Below are 19764 nucleotides of genomic sequence, written 5' to 3'. Positions count from 1 at the left end.
ACCAATTGATTTTTTACTGAATAAGCATAAAATCTAGCAACTAGAAAACAAGAACAAAGTATTAACAACCTCTCTTGTGTGATTGGTTTTAAGACAGTGAAGCATAAAAAGTACAGGTAAACATGATTTATTATGGCATCGCATACTGTATATTATATATTAAAACTTTGAACTAGTTATGGTTCACTAGTTATTCTAACAGATTTTGGAGTGGAAAATGAAAATACTGTTTTAAGTCTGTTGTACTTGATACATATATTTCAAATAATATAGGAGCATTTCAGTAAAGTCGGAAATGTAAAATACAAAGTTAAATTAAGGCTTACGGACATTACCAAATATCGGCATGATTTTGTTCATAGAATAAGATGGTATTAAAAACATATAGACGTCAAAACTGGTGTCATGTGCTTTTTAAGTGAACACACTATTAGAATAGTACCCGTTGAGAGTCTGTCTATGTTGGGGAAGAGTCTATTCTGCACACAAAGCTCTTTGTCTGCTGTACCAAGCATTATAAGCCTGAGGATAGTAGCACAGCTGAGCTGATACACAGGAGCATCCACACTTTAATCACTCACTACTGTTATATTTCTTTTTTTATTTGAACAATCTATATCTAACAAATAACAAATCAAATACTCACACCAATACTACCATCAGTATATTAAGTGGGCCACTGGGACTGTTGAGGTTGCATGAATGTCTGTGACCCTAAAATGTCACCTTATTTCAAGTCCATGCAGTACAACAGACAGCAGCCAAGACAAGGCAGTGTGCCTTTGGTTCAACATTACAGTAGGCAGGGCCACACAAAAGCTACAGAGCCGTGGCTGCTGTACCACCTGTTCCAAGAAACATGAGCGTCACAGTCCATTGGCCACACATTGTTATCAGGCTCTCAATGAAATTAAGCAGTAAGACCCAGGCAGGTGGATATTTTCAACTATAAGGTCACATCATTACACAGGTCTAGCCCATGGCTAATGTAAACATCTGTATTACTGCTTTATTAAGTCTTATCTAATTCCCTAAAATATTTTTTTCAGAACTGGCATTACAACAATTTAGTAGATGGGACACACATTTAATAACTTGTGTACAAGTTGGTAAGGCTCTGTTTCTGTTCATCATGCCATGTTTCTCTAACTGAGACTTGGTCTAAGGAATAGCTCATATATCCATCACACAAAACACATTTTACTTGGCAGCTTAATAAGCTTAAACATCTAAATCTTAGTATCATTCCGTTGAGGTTATCGGATTTACAAAGCAATATTATGGCAAGTAGTTTTTTTTTTTTTTTTTAATGTGTTTTTATTTTGAGTGTTCACTCCATCACTATATATATATTTTTTTTCCTTGTCTGCACATGCTGTCAAAGGTCAACACTACAAGAAGTGCAATCATTATGAGACAGCAATGCATGTTTTGTTATTGCAATAAAATAAATTGATTTATTTTATTGCTTAATTGTGACCATCACCAGCCCTCCCTAAGGAAGGGTAAGAAATCTTATATAATAGGGAGGATATAAAAAGGGAGAGCAGTGTTACACCTAAGTGGCGGGGGAGGGGAGCAGGGAGGAGAGACTCGTGGTAGGAAACAGAAAGGGTGGGGAAGAATAGATTGTTTTACAGTGAGGGTGAGATGTGAAGTTGTAGAACATATTGTGCTTATTACTGTATGTTGTGTAATCAAGCCAGTATAGTGACAAGTGTGAAGCTTAGCTATGATGGTGGTGGCTGTGGACAGGGGAATGAGTGAGTGGTAGTACCTAAAGCAGGTATTTGGGATTAACGTGTCTAAAGTTAAGCCCAGTATGAGTTTTATCCCACATCCCAAGGCATGCCAGTGCATCGTATACCAGTATATGTGCAAAAACCGCTACCGCAAACCCAGGAACTGCCCCAGGCCCGCAGATGCAGCCAGGCCAGCAGAAAGAGTGGGGGCCAGGGAGCCCCAGGCCACCCCCCCACGGCCGAGCAACCCCCCAGACGTCCCCAAGATCCCAGGCCGAGAGGCAGCCACCACCCCTCACACACACATCCAAGGAAGCCCCAAGCAGCCGAGCACCCAGCGCATCCCGCCACCGACCCCCAACCCCAAGGCCCCCCGCCAGCATCCCGCCCCCCCGACCCACCCACACCCAAGCACCCAACCCCCGAGGGAGACCCCAGCAGGGGAGCCAAGGCCCACGTCCAGCAGACGGCCAGGGCCACGGCGAACGGGCAACCAGCGGGCACCCGCCGGTGGGCCCAGAGCAAACAGGGACCGGACCCCAGGCCAGAAGGACCCGGAAAGGAAGCAGCACCGAGAGCAGTGCCCCCAGGGACGGCGACCACGCCCATAGTCGCCGAGGGCACCAAGGGGATGCTGCAAGTTGCCCCGTCGGCCCCCAGGCGCACCGACCAAGCACCCCAGAGCGTGCCAGATCGCCTTTCCTTGATGCACACACCGCAGACCCCGGCTCACAGGGTGCCGCCCAAGCCGGGGCCACCCGGCGCCGCACCCGCAGGCATGGTAGGGCGCGGACCGCACCACGTGTCTAAAGATAGGGAAGTGCCTCTCCCCTGAGTGAATGTATGTGTTGAGTGAAGGTATGAAGTGCTATTAAAAAAGGGTGGCTGGAGGGGAGCGGTGTTCCCCATCCAGCCTATGTGTATATATGTGTATGTGGTGCAATAGCTCCGGAGGGTGGAAGTGGTGGTCCCACCCTCCGGGGGGTGGTGTGTTGAGGTGTAATTAAAATTGGAGGGATTAGTAGGGCAGCCAGAGGTGGGAGTGCCGCCCCCGTGCCACTACTTAGTAGCACAGGCGGCGGCCCCCTCCACCCCCAGCCCCACCATCCAGCCCCCCAAGGGTTGGGTATGTGAGTGTGGTGCAACAAGTGGGTGAGCCAGACCAGCTGGGAGTGAGTGATGTGAAGTGTCCATGTAGGAGGCCTGTCTGGTAGGAGCCCGGCCCGTCCGCATGGCGGGCCACCGGAGAGGGTAGATGGCGCGACGGGCACGCGGCACTACGGGCCCCAGGGACGCGCTGAGCAACACAACCGGAGACCCCCCCCGAACCATGCTGGCCAAACGGAGCACGGCAGGACCCCCCCCAGGCGGAGCCAGGCACCAGCCACATCCCCCAGCAGTCCAGGAGGCGACCCCCGCCGCCAGCCAGCCAGCTCCCACACCAGGGCCAGCACAGGCCCGCACAACACCACGACATACCCCCCCCCGACCCCAGTCCATCACTATATACAGTGACAGGCAGCCTTGAATGCTCACTTGAGCAAAAAGGATCATATTGCTGTTTACTGAAAACCAATAACTCAAGCAAGTATGGAGGAAAAAAGCATTTTGACAAGAGAAGAATTATTATGGCTAGTGGTAGATTTGATCTGATGACTGTTCCTTAGTTGACCATAATGGAATAAAAAGAGATACTGAAATAGGACCAATAGGTAACTATGAGGAGAATATTATTGGTGAAATATTTCGGGCTTTAATTGAGATAAAATTTCAATACCAACAACTTAAAGGCTGGGATGCACATGTTGCCCACCAAATTAGCCCAGACCCACACAAATGTTTAAAAATTAAAAACAAATAAATAAAAACGTATTCACAGATCATCGGTTACCATTAGAAAAGCTGTAAACAGATGAAAAACTTGATACAGCACTTTGAAAAATGATTTTGCTCATCCATGCCTAAACTCTTCTGGGAAGACTTTCAATAAGGTTTCCAGGAAAGGGTTTAAAGGAGAACGTTTGTATATTATTCCAGAAAATGGATTTGAGACGTCAGACTTTGATTTTGAATGATAATGTTTTGCTCCCAGTATCTTCATCCCACAATGGTTCCAGTGTTGGGATCAGGATTCAGGTTTCACCACAGCTAACTCCATCTTATAGTCTATGGCTGTTTCTCTGTGCAGTCAGTGGGGTTGGTCATATGTTTTTAGGTAGTAATCTACTTTACTCAACTAACTTACCTACAGATTATTATTATATTATTTAAAGGGGTGATCTATTACTTTTAATGATATGCATCCAATGTTTTATACATTTTAAACACATGCATGAAAACACCAAAGACAATACAACATTTGACCAACTTTATTTCAAATCCAATAATAATGAACACAAACCGACTGAAATCCTTTGAGTATGATAAATTGTAATTTCTTTTTCTTTGGTAAGTCTAAACTAACCCCATAATTTGCCAGCAGACAATGGCTTTTTTATGTTGTGTCTCAAATTGTACAATACCCTTCTGTCATCTACCCATACTTTGTGCACACATCAAAATTATAATATTATTCCAACATGTAAGGACCTGACAAAAGCATTTATGCAGTCAAGAACTTAAAAGTAGAAAAGTCAAATGTCACGATAAATACGTAAGACGTCCAGTTTGTTATTTTAAAAACAAGGTCATTCATGTTGGTATTGAACCTAAATCTGAAAATACAGATCAAAGAAGAAACACAACACAGTGATGCACACAGGAACACGTAATCCCTTGTGTGTGGAGAAATCTGAGAAACCAATTACAGAGCCCCGTAATGATATCATTTCCTATGCTTGCCAGACTACTTACTGTAGCAAAAATAGTAATTTAATGGGTGTGTAGTTTAAAAAAGAACAGACAGAAGAACAAGAAGAGACAGAGAAAGAAGAAGAAGAGACATAGAAAGAAGAAGATACAGAGAAAGAACAGACAGAGAAAGAGGAAGAAGAACAAGAAGAAGAAAAAGAAGATACAGAGAAAGAAAAAGTAGAAGAGACAGAAGAAGAAGAAAGGGGCTTTTCGGTATTAATGCTCACTAGATGTAACCCCACACATGGTTCTGTTTTCAGCTGAGCCCCTTGCGTGACTGCCTCCTTTCAGTTGGCAAGAGTTGTAAATGCTGAGAGCAGTCAAACAATCAAAAGTGCTGCTCAGACATTTGGTTTATCAGGGAAAGTTTTTAAATGGGAAAGATTTTATTATTTTCATCTGTCAGGGTTAAATTAGTTCACCCGAACAAAAGACTCAATTCAAAGTTCCAATAATTAAGCTACAAAGACGGAAAAAGAAGATATTCTCTTTGATGAATCAAAATAAAAGTGTTTTATCCTGTAAAGCTGCCAACCTCCATGTCAGAATAATCTTTGAGCAGATTGGGCCAGAAATCAACATGAAAGGAACTGCACTGAGGTTACGTTTGTTATTTCAGTTTTGATTTTGGATATTCTTCAGACCCCCTGTTTAGTCATTCTTGATCTGGGGTAAGGCTTAAAACCAGGGTGGGGGAGGGGGAGTAGAGGAAGTTCATGTGTATGAATGATGTGTGGCGGTGGAAGGGCTGGGGGGGTCAGTGGAAACGATCAACTGAGAAAGTAGAGTAACAATTACTACAGATACAGAAGAACTTTGTTGTGGCACTTTAGAACTGGAGTACCTAAGCGCCCATAGAAACAGGAATACCTTGTTGTTGATATTATTATTATTATTATTATTAGCTCTGCGAAACCATTATGTTGATGCGACCGGTTGGAATGAGTACAATAAGACGGTGGCACACTTTTGACAAAATAGTTAAAAATGCACAGCAGACATTAAAGGTGTCCCAATCCAATATGGATATTAAATATTGGTCTGATATCAGCAAAAAAACAACAGCAGCGTATAGAATAATATTACCATGCAACTAAGATCTCAGATATAATATACCGTACACTCTACACCAGTGGTTCTCAAACCTTTTTGGCTCGAGTACCCCCTTCCTCTTATTTCTGAATACAAGTACCCCCTTTGTCCAGCTACAACATTTTGCCCAGAATTCTATGAAAAACAATTATAGCGTATAATAAGGAAATTAATGATTGTTAACACACATTTTAAAGAATCTCATTATAAATAAGTGAAATGAAACAGTATTTCATATCTCCTGAATAGATTTATTTTTATAGTTTTTATCATTTCTGGTCATCTAACACGTGGTGTGGGACCAAGGCTCACCTTTGTATTTTCAGTTCATGTTGTAACTAAGATAATTTCATCATCATCATCATTATTATGATTATCATTTTAAACTAAAAATAAACATTATAAACCCCCAGATTTTTAATGCTTTCTTTTATCAGTTTTCCACTTTCTCAAGTACCCCCTATAGTGCCAACACGTACCCCCATTTGAGAAATACAGCTCTACGCTACAAAATAAGTAATAAAAGCAGGTATGATTTGTGCTGGTATTGTATTGATATAGGCTAATACTCAAGGCTGCAATATTGGTATTGTATCCAATGTGAACAAGCAGACAATAACGAAAAAATCAAAAAGCTTACGTACACTACAAAATGTTGTGATATCATCATTTTCAACAGGGCAACAACTAACCAGAGAGGCAGAAGGCAATGTCACTTTATTTTAGACTTTATTCTTACCGTTTGCAAAGGAAAGTTAAAATATGTCAGGCTATCATTATCACTAACTTGCCGGTTATGGCAAGTACAAAGAAAATACGGTACTTATATTTCGGCCGAAGCAGAGCTGCTGGGCCGAAGCAGAGCTGGGGGACCCCCAAACTAAAGCCCTTTGTTTTATTTGACTTTGATCGATAAATAGACGACAAAAATATAATACTGTGGAAAAAGTATGATTTTCATAGTTCTTTGTTTGTAAATTATAATGTGATCCCTTTTTTTCATTTCATCAAGTTTTAAAATAAATTTATTCATTTTTTTTACTTTGAAATTTGGTGAACACTTATCAGTTTTTAATGGTTTTAGGATTGGAAATGTGTTCAAATATTATGCCAGTAATATTCATTCATATATAAACTAATGGACTGCAAATACATGAAAACAATTATTGATGCTTATTTATACTCAAATAATAACAACTCATAAAAATGAAAAATTAAAAGAAAAAATATTTCCGAAGTAAAATTGTTTGAAACTTGACATTAAAACTCATTAGACATTAGTCTAAAAAACCCCTTTATAGATGTTTCATGTTAATACTTGCTCTAGCAGGATGCTCAAACTGCAGTGGAACGTTACCTTGGTAGAATTCTACAATGAAGAAACTCAAAATCACAACCAGATGTGCATCCATCGACTCCCTTAATAGCTTCAGATCCCATCTTTCTACGATAATTTAGGTATAACTAGTCAACTGGGAAAAAATACATTATAGCAACAACAATAATTTTGTCAAAAAGACCACGCCATAAAAAGGCATGATTGTGCCATCATCACAGAGATAAATTACAAGAGTTATTGGGACTGAATGCACAGAATAATTGGGTGGATGAATAACATTTCTTTATGAAATAACATTTTTTAAGAAATGTCAGTCTGTTACAATGGGCCACACTTGGCCAATAAATAAGTCATTAGGTAGTAGTACACAGACAGACTGGGTCAGTTACTGGCCACTTCTTTAGATAATTCTAGTTCAAAGAAAAAAAAAAGAATAAGAAAGTACCATTACACATTTGGCTTTGATAGATTCTCCTCATTGATCTCCCACTGGCTTCCAGCTCTAATGAATATTTAACAGCCATATTGTTTGTCATCCCTTATAGATCAGATTTCACACAGAAACTGGCAACACTGGTAATTAGAAAAGACTGGTTGGTCTGCAGCTTGGAGGTCACAACGATGCAGAGAGAAAAGATGTAGGAATGCTGTCAACATTTCACAAGTTTAAACTGGTTTGTTCCTTAATTCCACACATCAGGATTGGGAGGCCAACTTTGTCACGTGATGACATCATCTTAAATGTAGTGATTGTGTAAGGACTACACAAAGTTTTGATAAATATTTGTGAAAACAACTAGAAATCACACTTGACCCAATGGTAGTTTTTCTGCTGCAGGTTTACAGACTAATAAACTGTAATGTAGGAAAAAAAAACTCAAATGTACAATAATGAACAAACAAAGCCTGCTAGACATTAACAAGAATATTTACACACGGTATTAACAGTGAATGTGTTCCTGGAAGTTATAGTTTAAAACTCTCTTGTTCATGGAAACTTGGAAAAGGCTTTTATTTTAGTCAGGCATTGAACTCATAATCCTATTACTAGTTCATATCAGGAGATTTGGCTTCCCTTAAAATATGGCTACCAAGGTAAAGAGGTGAAGGTAACATAAAACCAGCTAAAAAAAAAGACCATCCAGTGAAGAGTTACATTCATTCTATTTTTCATAATAATAACTGGTGTAACATTTTCTAGAGCCTAAACAGCATAAATGGCCAAATAAAAAACTTTAGCAATTATTTATTTATTTTACAAACGTCAACTTCACACAACGCAATATGAAAATAAGCTCAAATGAAAAAACAGGACGGCTCATTTTGGTGTGACTCTTTATAAATAAGGCTAGTGTGGGTTGAGAAATACAAACCTAAGCTGATGACTGAGTAGTCGATGGCTTGTTTGGCCTTGCACAAGGCACAAAATCAGCCCAAACAGCTCTGGTGCAGCTGCTCAGAGACACACAAACAAGTCTGTCATCTGTGTGCCACTGAGTTGTACTGGACTTTGGCAAGAAGTGACTGCGTAACCTTAACAGGTATTGATTGTAGATAAACTGCTTTAAAGTTGATGAAAACTGCAAAAAGGATGCAGCCCCCACACTAGGTTGTGACATTCTCCCTCTATGTCTGCTTCTTCCCTTGTGTGTTTGCTCCTGTACTCCTTCTGGCTTTTGTCTTGCAGGTCCGTGGGATCCTCAGTGTGGAGTTACAGAGACACAGCGGCTCTGTCTCCACCCTTTTCTCTGCACACACCCAACACAGCATAACGTGGATGGCTGTTCATCATAGGAATGGGATCCACACAAGGTTCCTGCTGCTTAACAGAAGGTTTTCCTTGCCGCCATGATGAATTCATGTTGGGTGTGGGATACATATGTATGTGTATATACGTATATATGCATATGTGTGTATCCATAAAATGAAGAGTCCGTCCTTAAGACTGCTCTACTGTAAAGTGCCTTGAGATACCATTGGTTATGATTTGGCGCTATACAAATAAAGATTGATTGATTGATTGATTGATTGACATTATGATAAATCTCCTCGCTGCTCTACAAAAACTTTTAGACAAAGTCACCTGACTAAACCTCTAGTATCATATTTGATCTTTCATTTGAGCTTGTAATTAAAATTTACAACAAGTCACTTTCAAGCCAATTCCCCAGTCTCAAATTACTATTAGAAAATGAACTCAGATATTAGTATTATGATCATTTTAGTGCCAGGCTGAACCAAGTTCTGCCATGTTTATGAAACAATCCACTTTACTTCATGGTTAATCCTTGCAATGGTGCTTTGTGGTGGGTATAAAAGTGAAAAATGTATGTTGGACATCTCAAAACTGAATTTATTAGTTTATATATATATATATACTGTATATAATGAATAAGTAAAACTGTTTTTGGTTTAACTATATTTTTTAATCTCAGAGGTGTAAAGAGTACTAATATATTCTACTCAATCAAATAGTACTCAAAGTAAAAGTAACTAGTTACTTTCACCCCCCACATTTATTGTTGGTAATAAATCTTGCTACGGTTCCCTTGCATACAGTAAACATCTCATGTATAAACTTAAAAAGGAAGAGACCAAATCTACCACAATTTATTTTTCACATAGGCATCTGTATTAAATAAAAGGTTTGTCAATTAGTTTGGGGTTAGCTGAGTCAGGGAATTGTGCTCTCTCACCTGCAACAGTTGAGTCCATTGTGATCACTACTACCAACACAGTTATCCAAAGCAACACTCGATGGAAACGGGTCAGCACGTGACCCTTGAGCATCACCAGCGGACCCACAGTGACTGAGCCCGCCATGGTACGAGGTGAAAAGTCAAGACATCTCATCCAGTTGAAAGGGAACAATTCATCTCAAAGGTGGTGAGCTGGGCCTCAGGTTGGTTTGGTTTCCCTCAACTTAGAGCCACTTTTTCACCAACATATCTGAGAGGATTGTCTGTAAAATAAAAAAAAAAGAGGTCAGTCTACAAAACTGAAAAACATGCAAGTTTGGAGCTCATAGAAAGACAAGTTGAAGGAAACTTTAGGACCATCAATACACAATGGAATCAGTGTAATATGAGTAACTTCTCTCTGACTTGAACCTTGTTTTGAGAGGAGATTTGATAAGTAATGATATACAGTTTTCATTGATTATTGTGCTCTGGATTTCACTTCTACGCAAAACTTATGTAGAGTACATAAGGTACCACCAAAACCCATACAAAAAAAATGACAAATAACAGCACCTGCTGGACATTAACTTCATTTTGTTGAAAAGTTTTGAGTAATTTAGAGGAGTTTTGTCGGAAATTCTAGGATTTAAGAAGAAATTAGAGTTATTTCAACAATTTGTAGTTAAACAAAACAAAAATGACTAGTCATGTGATATAAGCATGGGAAAATAGCAATCCCTTGCAAATATTGTGGAGTTTCACTGATTTTGAAGGGACTAACATACTGTATCTAGACTAAGAAGTGAATTATTTGGTCATTTATTTTACACAATGATTAACGTTCTCTCAGTCTTTTTTCACTTTCTCCTGCGGGCCTTGAGTTTGACACATGTGATCTATATAATAGAGGTGTCCCAATCCAATATTGATATCGGATATCGATCCGATATCAGCCAGAAAACGAATATCGGATTTTTTCCGACTGCATCTAAAATCCTCGATATAAGCGCTCCGGTAAGTTTTTGTTGTTTTTGTCCCCTCCCTCAGTTCTATCCCTTACCCTAAAATTTTTATTTTTGTTGGAAATGTATTTTTAAAGGTGGAATTTGCAGTGTTAAATATGTTAAAATGAGAAAAAAAAAAATGTCAAAAATGGGATTCGAACCCACGTTAGAGGTGAGTACAGCGTCTTAGACCACTTGACTATCCTAGCACGGTATTCAGTACATATGATTCGTGCTGATGTCGGATCGGTATTGGCCAATGTGCAAGGCTGCAATATCGGTATTGTATCGGAAGTGAAAAACTTGAATCAGGACATCCCTACTATATAATAATCATTATTGCATTGGAGGATATATCCACATCTAAGGACATGGAGTACAACATAGTTAATTTAATCATCACTGACACAGAAACTAATATACACTCCCACTGTAGATTCATTAAAATATGTATTAATTTATTAATTAATCTTCCTAAAACCAACTTCATCCTTTATCAACTTGCAGCATGTTTGTTTTCTTGTATTTAACGCATGTAAAATATACAATTTTACATAAAGTTTTCTTTCATTTTTTGTTTTTTCTAACCTGAACTGGTGGTTATCCACGTGTGTTTCTGTGTGGGAGAATGAAAACTAAGTGTGGTTGAGTCATCCAACCAGGAACAATTATCCCACCTTGTAAACAACCATGAATTAGCCGACCCACGGTACAATAAAACATTCCCAGAAACAAAGCTCCAGCATGGACCTCATGTGTGGGATACATGACACCGTGTGTGTCGCCCTCTCAGCGGCTCCCATCATCATAGTCCTCCCGTCCTGTCCTACACCCCGTCCCGCTAGTTGAGGCTTTGCTGCTCATGAAGCGATGATAACAACAAGCTTTTAGACTGACACAGAAAAACACTAGCAGCTGGTAATCGTATATAATTACGATACGTCTCATAAATGGTAATAACTACACAAATACACACGTTTTTTCCTCCTTTTTCGTTGCTATCCCTGTAACACAGCTCAGACAGCGGCGCATTCACTTACCCAAAAAGGGAGCTCCACCTCAGCTAGCAGCTCGGTTGCTGAGAGAAAATATTCTTGGATGTAGCAAAACTGTAGCTTATATCTTCATCTTAGATATTTCAGTGTAAATATGGTAACCACGAGCCGAGGCTGACTTCCATCTGACTGATCTTTTTGGTTACCTACCTTCTCCTGTCCTGGGGATTGGGATAGCCCCGCCCCCCGATAGATCTGATTAGCTTTTAATTTGCCAAGTCGCGTTCTGATTGGCTGAAGCTCCATCCGTCAGAGGGTTTAAAAAAAAAAAAAAAAACTAGGTTGGTCTTTTCTACAGGCGTCTGCGGCTTCCACGGCAACGTAGCTTACCGTGTTCCTCACTACGACACACATGTTAACACTGGATATGACTGTTTATTGTTTTAAAACCATAAAGTATGCTGTAGTGTCTCATAGCTGGACGATTATCAGCTCCTTTCTGTAAACCAATGGAATTGTACACATTTTAACACACATTTTACTCTGAATTCACTAAACGATACCCTTTTTTAATTTATCAATCTATAAACAAAGCTCTCCTATGAAATAATGATTATAATAAGGTGATATTTGGGCCTGCTGCAGCAACATGTCTACATCTACATGCCTCCAAATATTGGTCGCAGTCTGAATAACGTAATCTTTTCTGTGCTGGTTTCTACATGCACAATGTAAGTACTTAGCGCCATCTAGCGGTAATGTTTGATACATGTACATGACCGTTGTTCAAGCTTTACCATTAAACTGTGCTTTACATTACAATTATTCCCTGCTTTAATAAATAAATAATCAGATCAGCATAAAACTGAATCCCTAGGAGCGAAAAAAGATAATAATAACAATAATAATAATAATAATTACTAGTCAAAACCTGTATTTGCAAGGCAAATACATATTTTGGCAATTGAAAATTGTCAAAAATGACAACCTGTATCTGGATTTGTTGACACATTTGTTCTTTTTACTAAGGGTGAAATTGAAAGTAATTATCCAGAAAAAACAGAACACTGACTTTGACCTTAAATTGAAAGGAAATGTTGTTCAATGGTACCAGTCTCAGCACTGTATCTCAATTTGTGGCCAAGTTAAAGGGAATTTTTTTCGTTTTGTTTTTTTTTTTTGTTTTGGCTGAGCTTTATTGTACTGTGACGTCACTTTTGTCACTTTTCTGAGGAATTATTGACCTTAAATATGACCTTGAGCAAAGGTCAAGGTGAGACATTGAAAGGAAATGTTGTTCAATGGTACCAGTGGCCAAGTTATAAGGAAAAAAGTATTTTTTTTTTTGTTTTTTTGTGACATCATGAACTTTGACCCCTACCGATCTTTTCATGGTAGGTCGTACACCTTTGGTCCAACTATATAAAATACTCCACTTGAGATGAGCTTTTCATAAATGTAGACATCAAACTTGTACGATACATATTCACAGAAATATAAAAAGTTTGGGTTTTTGATCTAAAAAAGGTTGACTGCACATCTTTGACATTTTCCCTATGAGATGACATACCTGTCGTTAGTGCTGCATGAGAACAATAATAATGATAATGATAATAATAATAATAATCATATCCCTGAGGTACATACAAAGTACATGACCCTTGTTCAAGCTATACTTTTATATGTTGCTTCACATTTGGATTATTTCATGTTTTTAAAAACAATAGTAATAGTAATAATGGTAACAATGATACTGACAATAATAAAATAAATACATTGTTTAAAATAAATGTATTATTTAAAATTGATTTTAAACAAATATATTATAATAAATATTATTATATATTATAAATATATTATTATTATAAATTCTAAAACCCTGAGGCACCTAAAGTACATGACCATTGTTCAAGCTATAGCATTATACTTTGCTTTAAATTTGTTTTATTTCATGGTTTAAAAAAAAAATAGAACTTGTAATAATGATAATAATAACAATAAAATAAATTGTTTAAGATACATTTATTGTTTAAAATAAACTTTAAACAAATGCATTACTGTTGTTGTAAATACTATTATACAATATTATTATAAATATTAAAACCCTGAGGCACATACATAGTACTGTACATGAACTTTGTTCAATTTATACGTTTATACTGTGCTTTACATTTGTATTAGTTCATGTAAAAAAAAGAAATAGTACTAGTAATAATGATAACAATAATAATGAAAATGTTATAATAATATTAAACAAATGTATTATTATCATTATTATTTGTATTATTATATATTATAAATAGCATTATATTATATATCTATCCATCATTCATCCATAATTTTATACCAGTTTATTCTAATGAGGATAAACTCTTATAGAAATATGGATTATAGATTGTATTGACCTAAATTAATTAATGTGCATTAATAAGATAACAAACTTTTAGTCTTAGGAGTTACTATATCCTGCATTAACACATCACAATCAAACACAAAAGACAAGTGCAGTGACTTAACAGTTTAATGTAAATCCAAGACAAAGTGGGATTACATTTCTACACATATACAATATGCATATGTGAGCATACAAATTCTCATTAATAACTCGATTCACCTCGGAGACCGAAAAAATGATCAAAAGTAACAGTGAATAACAAGCTAAAACATAGTTCACCACAACGCAAGCCCCTTCTCACCCTATAGTTATCAAAGATGACAAATAAAACAACCGTCCTTCTATTTGTCAAAGCTGTTTGTTTGTTTGTTAAAATCCTACTTTAATGTTTACAATGCTATCATTAGTTGTTTTTCTCTCCCCGAAGCCTAATACAAATTCACTCCATTTTCCTATAACGAAAAGGATTAAAAGAAGCACACAAACATCATATTGTTAACACAAGCGCTTAGTAGCAAGTACTCAAATTCGTTAAGAGGTTGGAATAATTCTTTTTCATTTTCATATTTATTTCAACATTCTATAAAGCCAGTAAAAGATCCATTCTCATGACATACTTTATAATAATAGGCTAAGGAATAGGGTACACATACGCTACATCAAGATATTGAAATAATCAGACAAAACACCCAAATCAACAAAAAACGTAAATAAGAAATACTAATAACTGAGAAAAATACTAGGAAATACTGCAGCAAGCATGAGCTTTATCGACAAAAAAGGTGATTTTACACCATCGAGAAAACAGAATGAAATAGCCAATAAAAAGGGGGTCAGGGTTTGATGTATTCTTAGGTCTTAAAAATTGTAAGCAAACTTTGTTTTCTATTTTTCCACTTTCACTGTCATCATTTGAGTAATTAAGAGTGTTTTTTCGCTGAACTTTCAGATTGGTTTCTTCTTTTTAAATAGGTTTGGATATACTTTGGTCTACTGCTTGACTCTTCTTTGTAAAACATGTAATATAAAACTAACAAGGGGGACTGAGACAAGCCTTTACAATGAAATGTTAGAAATAATAATGTGTTTAATTGTATAAGTGGGTGACAGGATTTTTTAAAATGTGTTTTGGTTTTTAACCCTGACCAGCTCACCCTAAAATCCCTTAAAAAAAAAAAAAAAAAAAGCCGGCAAACAATGCAGATCACTCAATATTGGGTAAAAATGACATTTATTATTAAAAAGGGCTTTAAGAATCCTTGTTTACATAAGGAGTCCTATGTGCACATGACTTATTGTTAACTTCTTTGCACTTTGGAAAGCAGCTTTTATATCTTCACCAAATAACTTAATATATACCATTCAATGTGTGGTGTGATGTAGTTGTTTTTCTGTTTATTTTGCTCAACTTCATAATCACCTCGGAGGAGTTTGCTAGGAAAAAAAAAAAGGACTAATAATGTAGCACATGCATTTAGGAATGTTTCTCCGTGTTTCCAAAAAAAAAACAAAAAAAAAAAAAACGCCTGCACTAAATAATGGCGGGAAAAAAAAGTGTAAGTTTGAGTCGTATTTTTGTTAAAAAATGCCAGGCTTCACATAGACACAGATATACTGCTCCATTGTAGTTAGCTTCCATTTAAATGTCACCTTCAATCTTTGGAGGTATTGTTGGTTATTTGGAAGGCAGTATTTTAAAGAAAAAGTTGCGTATTAGGGAAGGCTGACACCAAATATCTTTACACTCTAACGAGAAGCACATTTTGGTAAACTGTAAGGTCACTCGAACTACGTTGAGGCTCACATTTCTGACTCCCCTTTTTATAAAACACAAAACACCGGTTATGTGAAACAAAGTAGATAGACACAAATATACATACCAAAGCCTTTCCACAATGTTGCACTGTTGGGGATAATTTGACAACCTATAATAATGCAGATTGGGATGACAACTGAGACTTTGAGATGTTTCTAATTATTGCAAACAGCGCGGAAAATCTAATTATTACTGTTAATGGTCACCTAAAGCCATATGTGATGTCGCGGATCACACTTTACATTCATTTTTGTGCAGGGGACCAACATTTTTAAAGTGTAGTTGGTAGATTTTGGGATTAATTCAATAATTATAAATCATTCAGTTTGTTTCGTGCATTACACTGTTGAAAAACCATCATCTTTAAATAAAAATAAAAAAAACAAGTGTAATAAATTCATTTTTTAATACACTAATAATAAAGCATCAACATCAACAGAAAAAAAAAACTGGCTTTTAAAACAAATTAGAGCGAGGTTAGATCATAAGTTAGGGCCAAATAAGGAAAAAAAAACTTTAAAACAGGGTTTTATAAATCAACGTTTAGGAGGAAAATGTTGTACTTTAAACCCTCGCTGTGCACTTGATCATTGTTATACATTTTTGGGGACAAAAACACTTGATTAAATGCCCGTCTGCTACAGCCACACCATGAAGGATTATTGGTACTGTACAGCATGTGCTGCGTCGTGCACAGTAAATCTGGTGAAATTCTTTGGTGGGACAAGCAAAAAACAAAAAAAAAAAAAACAGTCAAGCATGACGACATTTCCCTCAACTCTGATATCTGATCAGTGGGATGTGAGGGATGGGGACAGCAGTGTAGCATGGGTAACGTCCAATTGCTTCAAACAGTGGAATGTATCAGTAGTTTAGATCAGAACAGAAGAGCAGAAAGATTTGATTTCCCTTATGCATGTGGGCTTAGACCCCAAAGAGTCCAAACTACAACAACAACAACAACAAAACAGAGACAAATGACGTAACCACCAACTTAACTTAGCATGTAATCACATCTCTTAAGTGTCCCGCCCTGAGGCCGATGGAGAGCTGATGGTTTTTATTTATGTTTTATGAGGAAAGTACCAGGACAAGCCCCCACTTTGACACTTCAAACCTTTGCATCCATCACGGCCCCCAGTGGATTTATCATCATCAGCGCAACACTTCCTTCAGCAGTGTTGCAACTTTTCACACAGGTGTATCCATCTCCGTGGTATACTAAATATTACTGTACATCAACTCTCTGTTTATAAAATAGAAATGAGCTCGACACAGAATAAAAACACAGACACACTCTGATAAAACGTTCACAAGAATTATTGCAACAATCTCTAAAAAATAAACACAATATGTACTACAGCCATGTCAAAAAAAACAAACAAAAAAAATCATGATAAAGTTAAGTTAAAAAGAAGAGAAAAAAAAAATCACTTCAAATGTAAGTACTATGGAATACAATTAAGGAGAAGGAAAGGCTTTTACTAAACCACCAGCAGTTGCACTATAGTTAAAAAGGATAAATTAACAAGGGGCTCGTTTGTGTTTCTGTCGACATGGACAATAAAAGTGTGTGAAATGAAGCAGCAAACACCCAAAGTGACAGCCCTATTGGTTTTTCTACGTGTTCAGGTATTTCTGGCTATAGCTGGCGTGACGATGTCACTGTTATCGAAGACAAATGGACAGCGGCACCAACGCAAACCGTGCACGTGGTGCCCTCCTGTTCCTACTTTAAGAAATATATATTAACTTCCAATTAATCAGCAACAATTGTCAATAGCCTATAGTACGGTCTACATTTTAGGGCATCCTCAGTTTGGAGAGTGAGGTATCAGGTATCAGCAGTACCTCTGTCAAATGAAACGGCATCACCGGCCAAACCAAAACGCCATCAGACGAAATGGCTTCAGGCTTCAAAATAAAAGTCTCAAATAAATTAGCCTCATGTCGCCAAACACAACATAGCGTTGTATTTTGAAGAAGCCGGAAATAAACATTACATCATCAATATGTGCAGTAAGTTGAAAGCTGTTATTTTCTATTGATTTTTAAAGGCTAAGATAAATCAACGTATCATTTAACTATTAATCAAACAATACGTTGATATAGCTTAACTCTAAAAAACAACAAAAGGGAAGAACTCACTTAAACTCACTTCGTCATGTGTACTTCCGGTTCCTTCTAAATAAAATGCCATGTTTTGTTTTTCGAGTCTGATGACGTTTATTTTTAAGCATGAAGCCGATTCATTTGACGCCGTTTGGTTTGACAAGTGACGCCGTTTCATCTGACTGAGGTTTTGCTGAGTCATGAGCCCATTTGGTCTGATAAATGACGTCACCCTGAGACCTGAGGATGTCCTAAAATGTACATCTTAGCTATGAGTTTGTGTCGGGATTTAGAGTAATGTACCTCCAGCCACTCAACATGGGTTCAGTGTTACTATCAACCTGCTCTTTGCCAACTTGCGTCCAATCTAAGATAGAGAATGTCCCCCTGCCCTCTGTGGTCTCTTCCTAAACTGACCATACGCTCTCAACCACGTCTGCACAGTATATCTCCAACACAGCCCTCACATCTCGGCCTCTGCTGAAGCCACAGAATCAACCCCCAAAGGCAACAATCACTTTCTGTCAGGCCTTTCTCCTGGACTAGCTTTGAACCTTAAAACAACCGCTACAGTGACACAAACATTAAACTGGAACTTCTCCTCGTACGTGAAAACCAAAACAATGACTTTGCTCTATTGTCTCAATTCAAGCTTTCCTTTGTGATCTCCACAAACACACACGCACCCAAGCTGACGCCACATTTTGGGCTAGGATGTCCCGATCCAATATTGATATCGGATATCGGTACGATACCAGCATTCGATTATGTCGGCCTGCATGTAAAATCTCCGATATAATATAGCTATATTGTTTTATTTATTGGAATTTTTAATGTTATTTTTTAGTGTCTTCTAATTAATTTTAATTACAGAATATTCTCATGTTTAAGCTTAACATTTATGTAATGCATTGGTTAATAAATGGGTCAGTTTTTCCTCATACCTTCTGTCGCTGGCTATTGTTTTCTGTTTGATTAATATCACTTAATCAAGCCTTTTGTAATATTCTGTACGTCAAAATAAATTACAGTATGTATAATGTGTGCTGATATTGTATCAGATCGATATCCGTATCAGCCAACACTAAAGGCTGCGATGTCGGTGTCATATCGGGAGTGAAAAAGTTGTGGGGCAGCCCTGATTTGCGTGCTATTGATGAGGTTTGCAGCTATAATGGGTTAGGGTGTCCTGGTCCGATTTTGATATCAGATATCAGTCCAATACCAGCATTAGATTATATCGTCGTGCATGTAAAATCTCTGAAATAGTATATATTGTTTTTATTCAGGTTATTTTTCAGGGTGTTAAAATTTATTCATATGTAGAATATTCTCATGTTTAAGCTTAAAATGTATTTAACCCATGGGTTAATAATTGATGAGTCATTTTTTCTCCTACCTACTGTTGCTGACTACTGTTTTCTGTTTGAGTAATATCACTTGATCAAACCTTTTCTAACATTCCACACATTCCAAATAAATAAGAAAAGTATGTATAATGTGTGCTTATATCGTATCGGATCAATATCGGTATCGGTCCATAGCCAAAGGTGCAATATCTATATCGTATCGGAAGTGGAAAAGCTGTATCGGGACACCCCTGATTTGGGTGCTATTATGAATGAGGTTTGCTGCTATAACGTACATTTTCTTTACTTACATGAACATTGGGGGCAAATGGAACTAGAACCTATCCATGACTTTATTAAGTACCCCAGGCAAGCTGTCACATGCA

At 37.5% G+C, this 19764-nt stretch overlaps 1 protein-coding gene and 1 long non-coding RNA gene across 5 annotated transcripts in view; one reads left to right on the top strand and one right to left on the bottom strand.

Annotated features, from left to right (window-relative positions):
• LOC114464982 (UPF0606 protein KIAA1549) overlaps window positions 1–11924 on the bottom strand; it is a 39742-nt gene extending 27818 nt beyond the window's left edge. For all 4 annotated transcript variants that reach the window (XM_028449677.1, XM_028449679.1, XM_028449678.1 and 1 more), the window contains exons 1-2: window positions 11752–11924; window positions 9723–9988 (exon numbers count right to left, since the gene is read on the bottom strand). In XM_028449677.1, the coding sequence (XP_028305478.1) occupies window positions 9723–9879 (157 nt within the window). In that variant the 5' untranslated portion in view covers window positions 9880–9988; window positions 11752–11924. The remainder of the gene's footprint in view (window positions 1–9722; window positions 9989–11751) is intronic.
• LOC114464984 (uncharacterized) lies at window positions 2925–18389 on the top strand. The gene is made up of 3 exons (XR_003674275.1): window positions 2925–2936; window positions 14614–14619; window positions 18323–18389. It is a non-coding gene; the product is annotated as an uncharacterized LOC114464984 (long non-coding RNA).
• The last annotated feature ends 1375 nt before the right edge of the window (window positions 18390–19764 follow it).

This window comes from Gouania willdenowi, chromosome 6 (assembly GCF_900634775.1).
Source record: "Gouania willdenowi chromosome 6, fGouWil2.1, whole genome shotgun sequence".
NCBI lineage: Eukaryota > Metazoa > Chordata > Actinopteri > Blenniiformes > Gobiesocidae > Gouania > Gouania willdenowi.
Note: the sequence above shows the minus strand (reverse complement) of the source record. Positions and strands in the feature narration are given on the sequence as shown.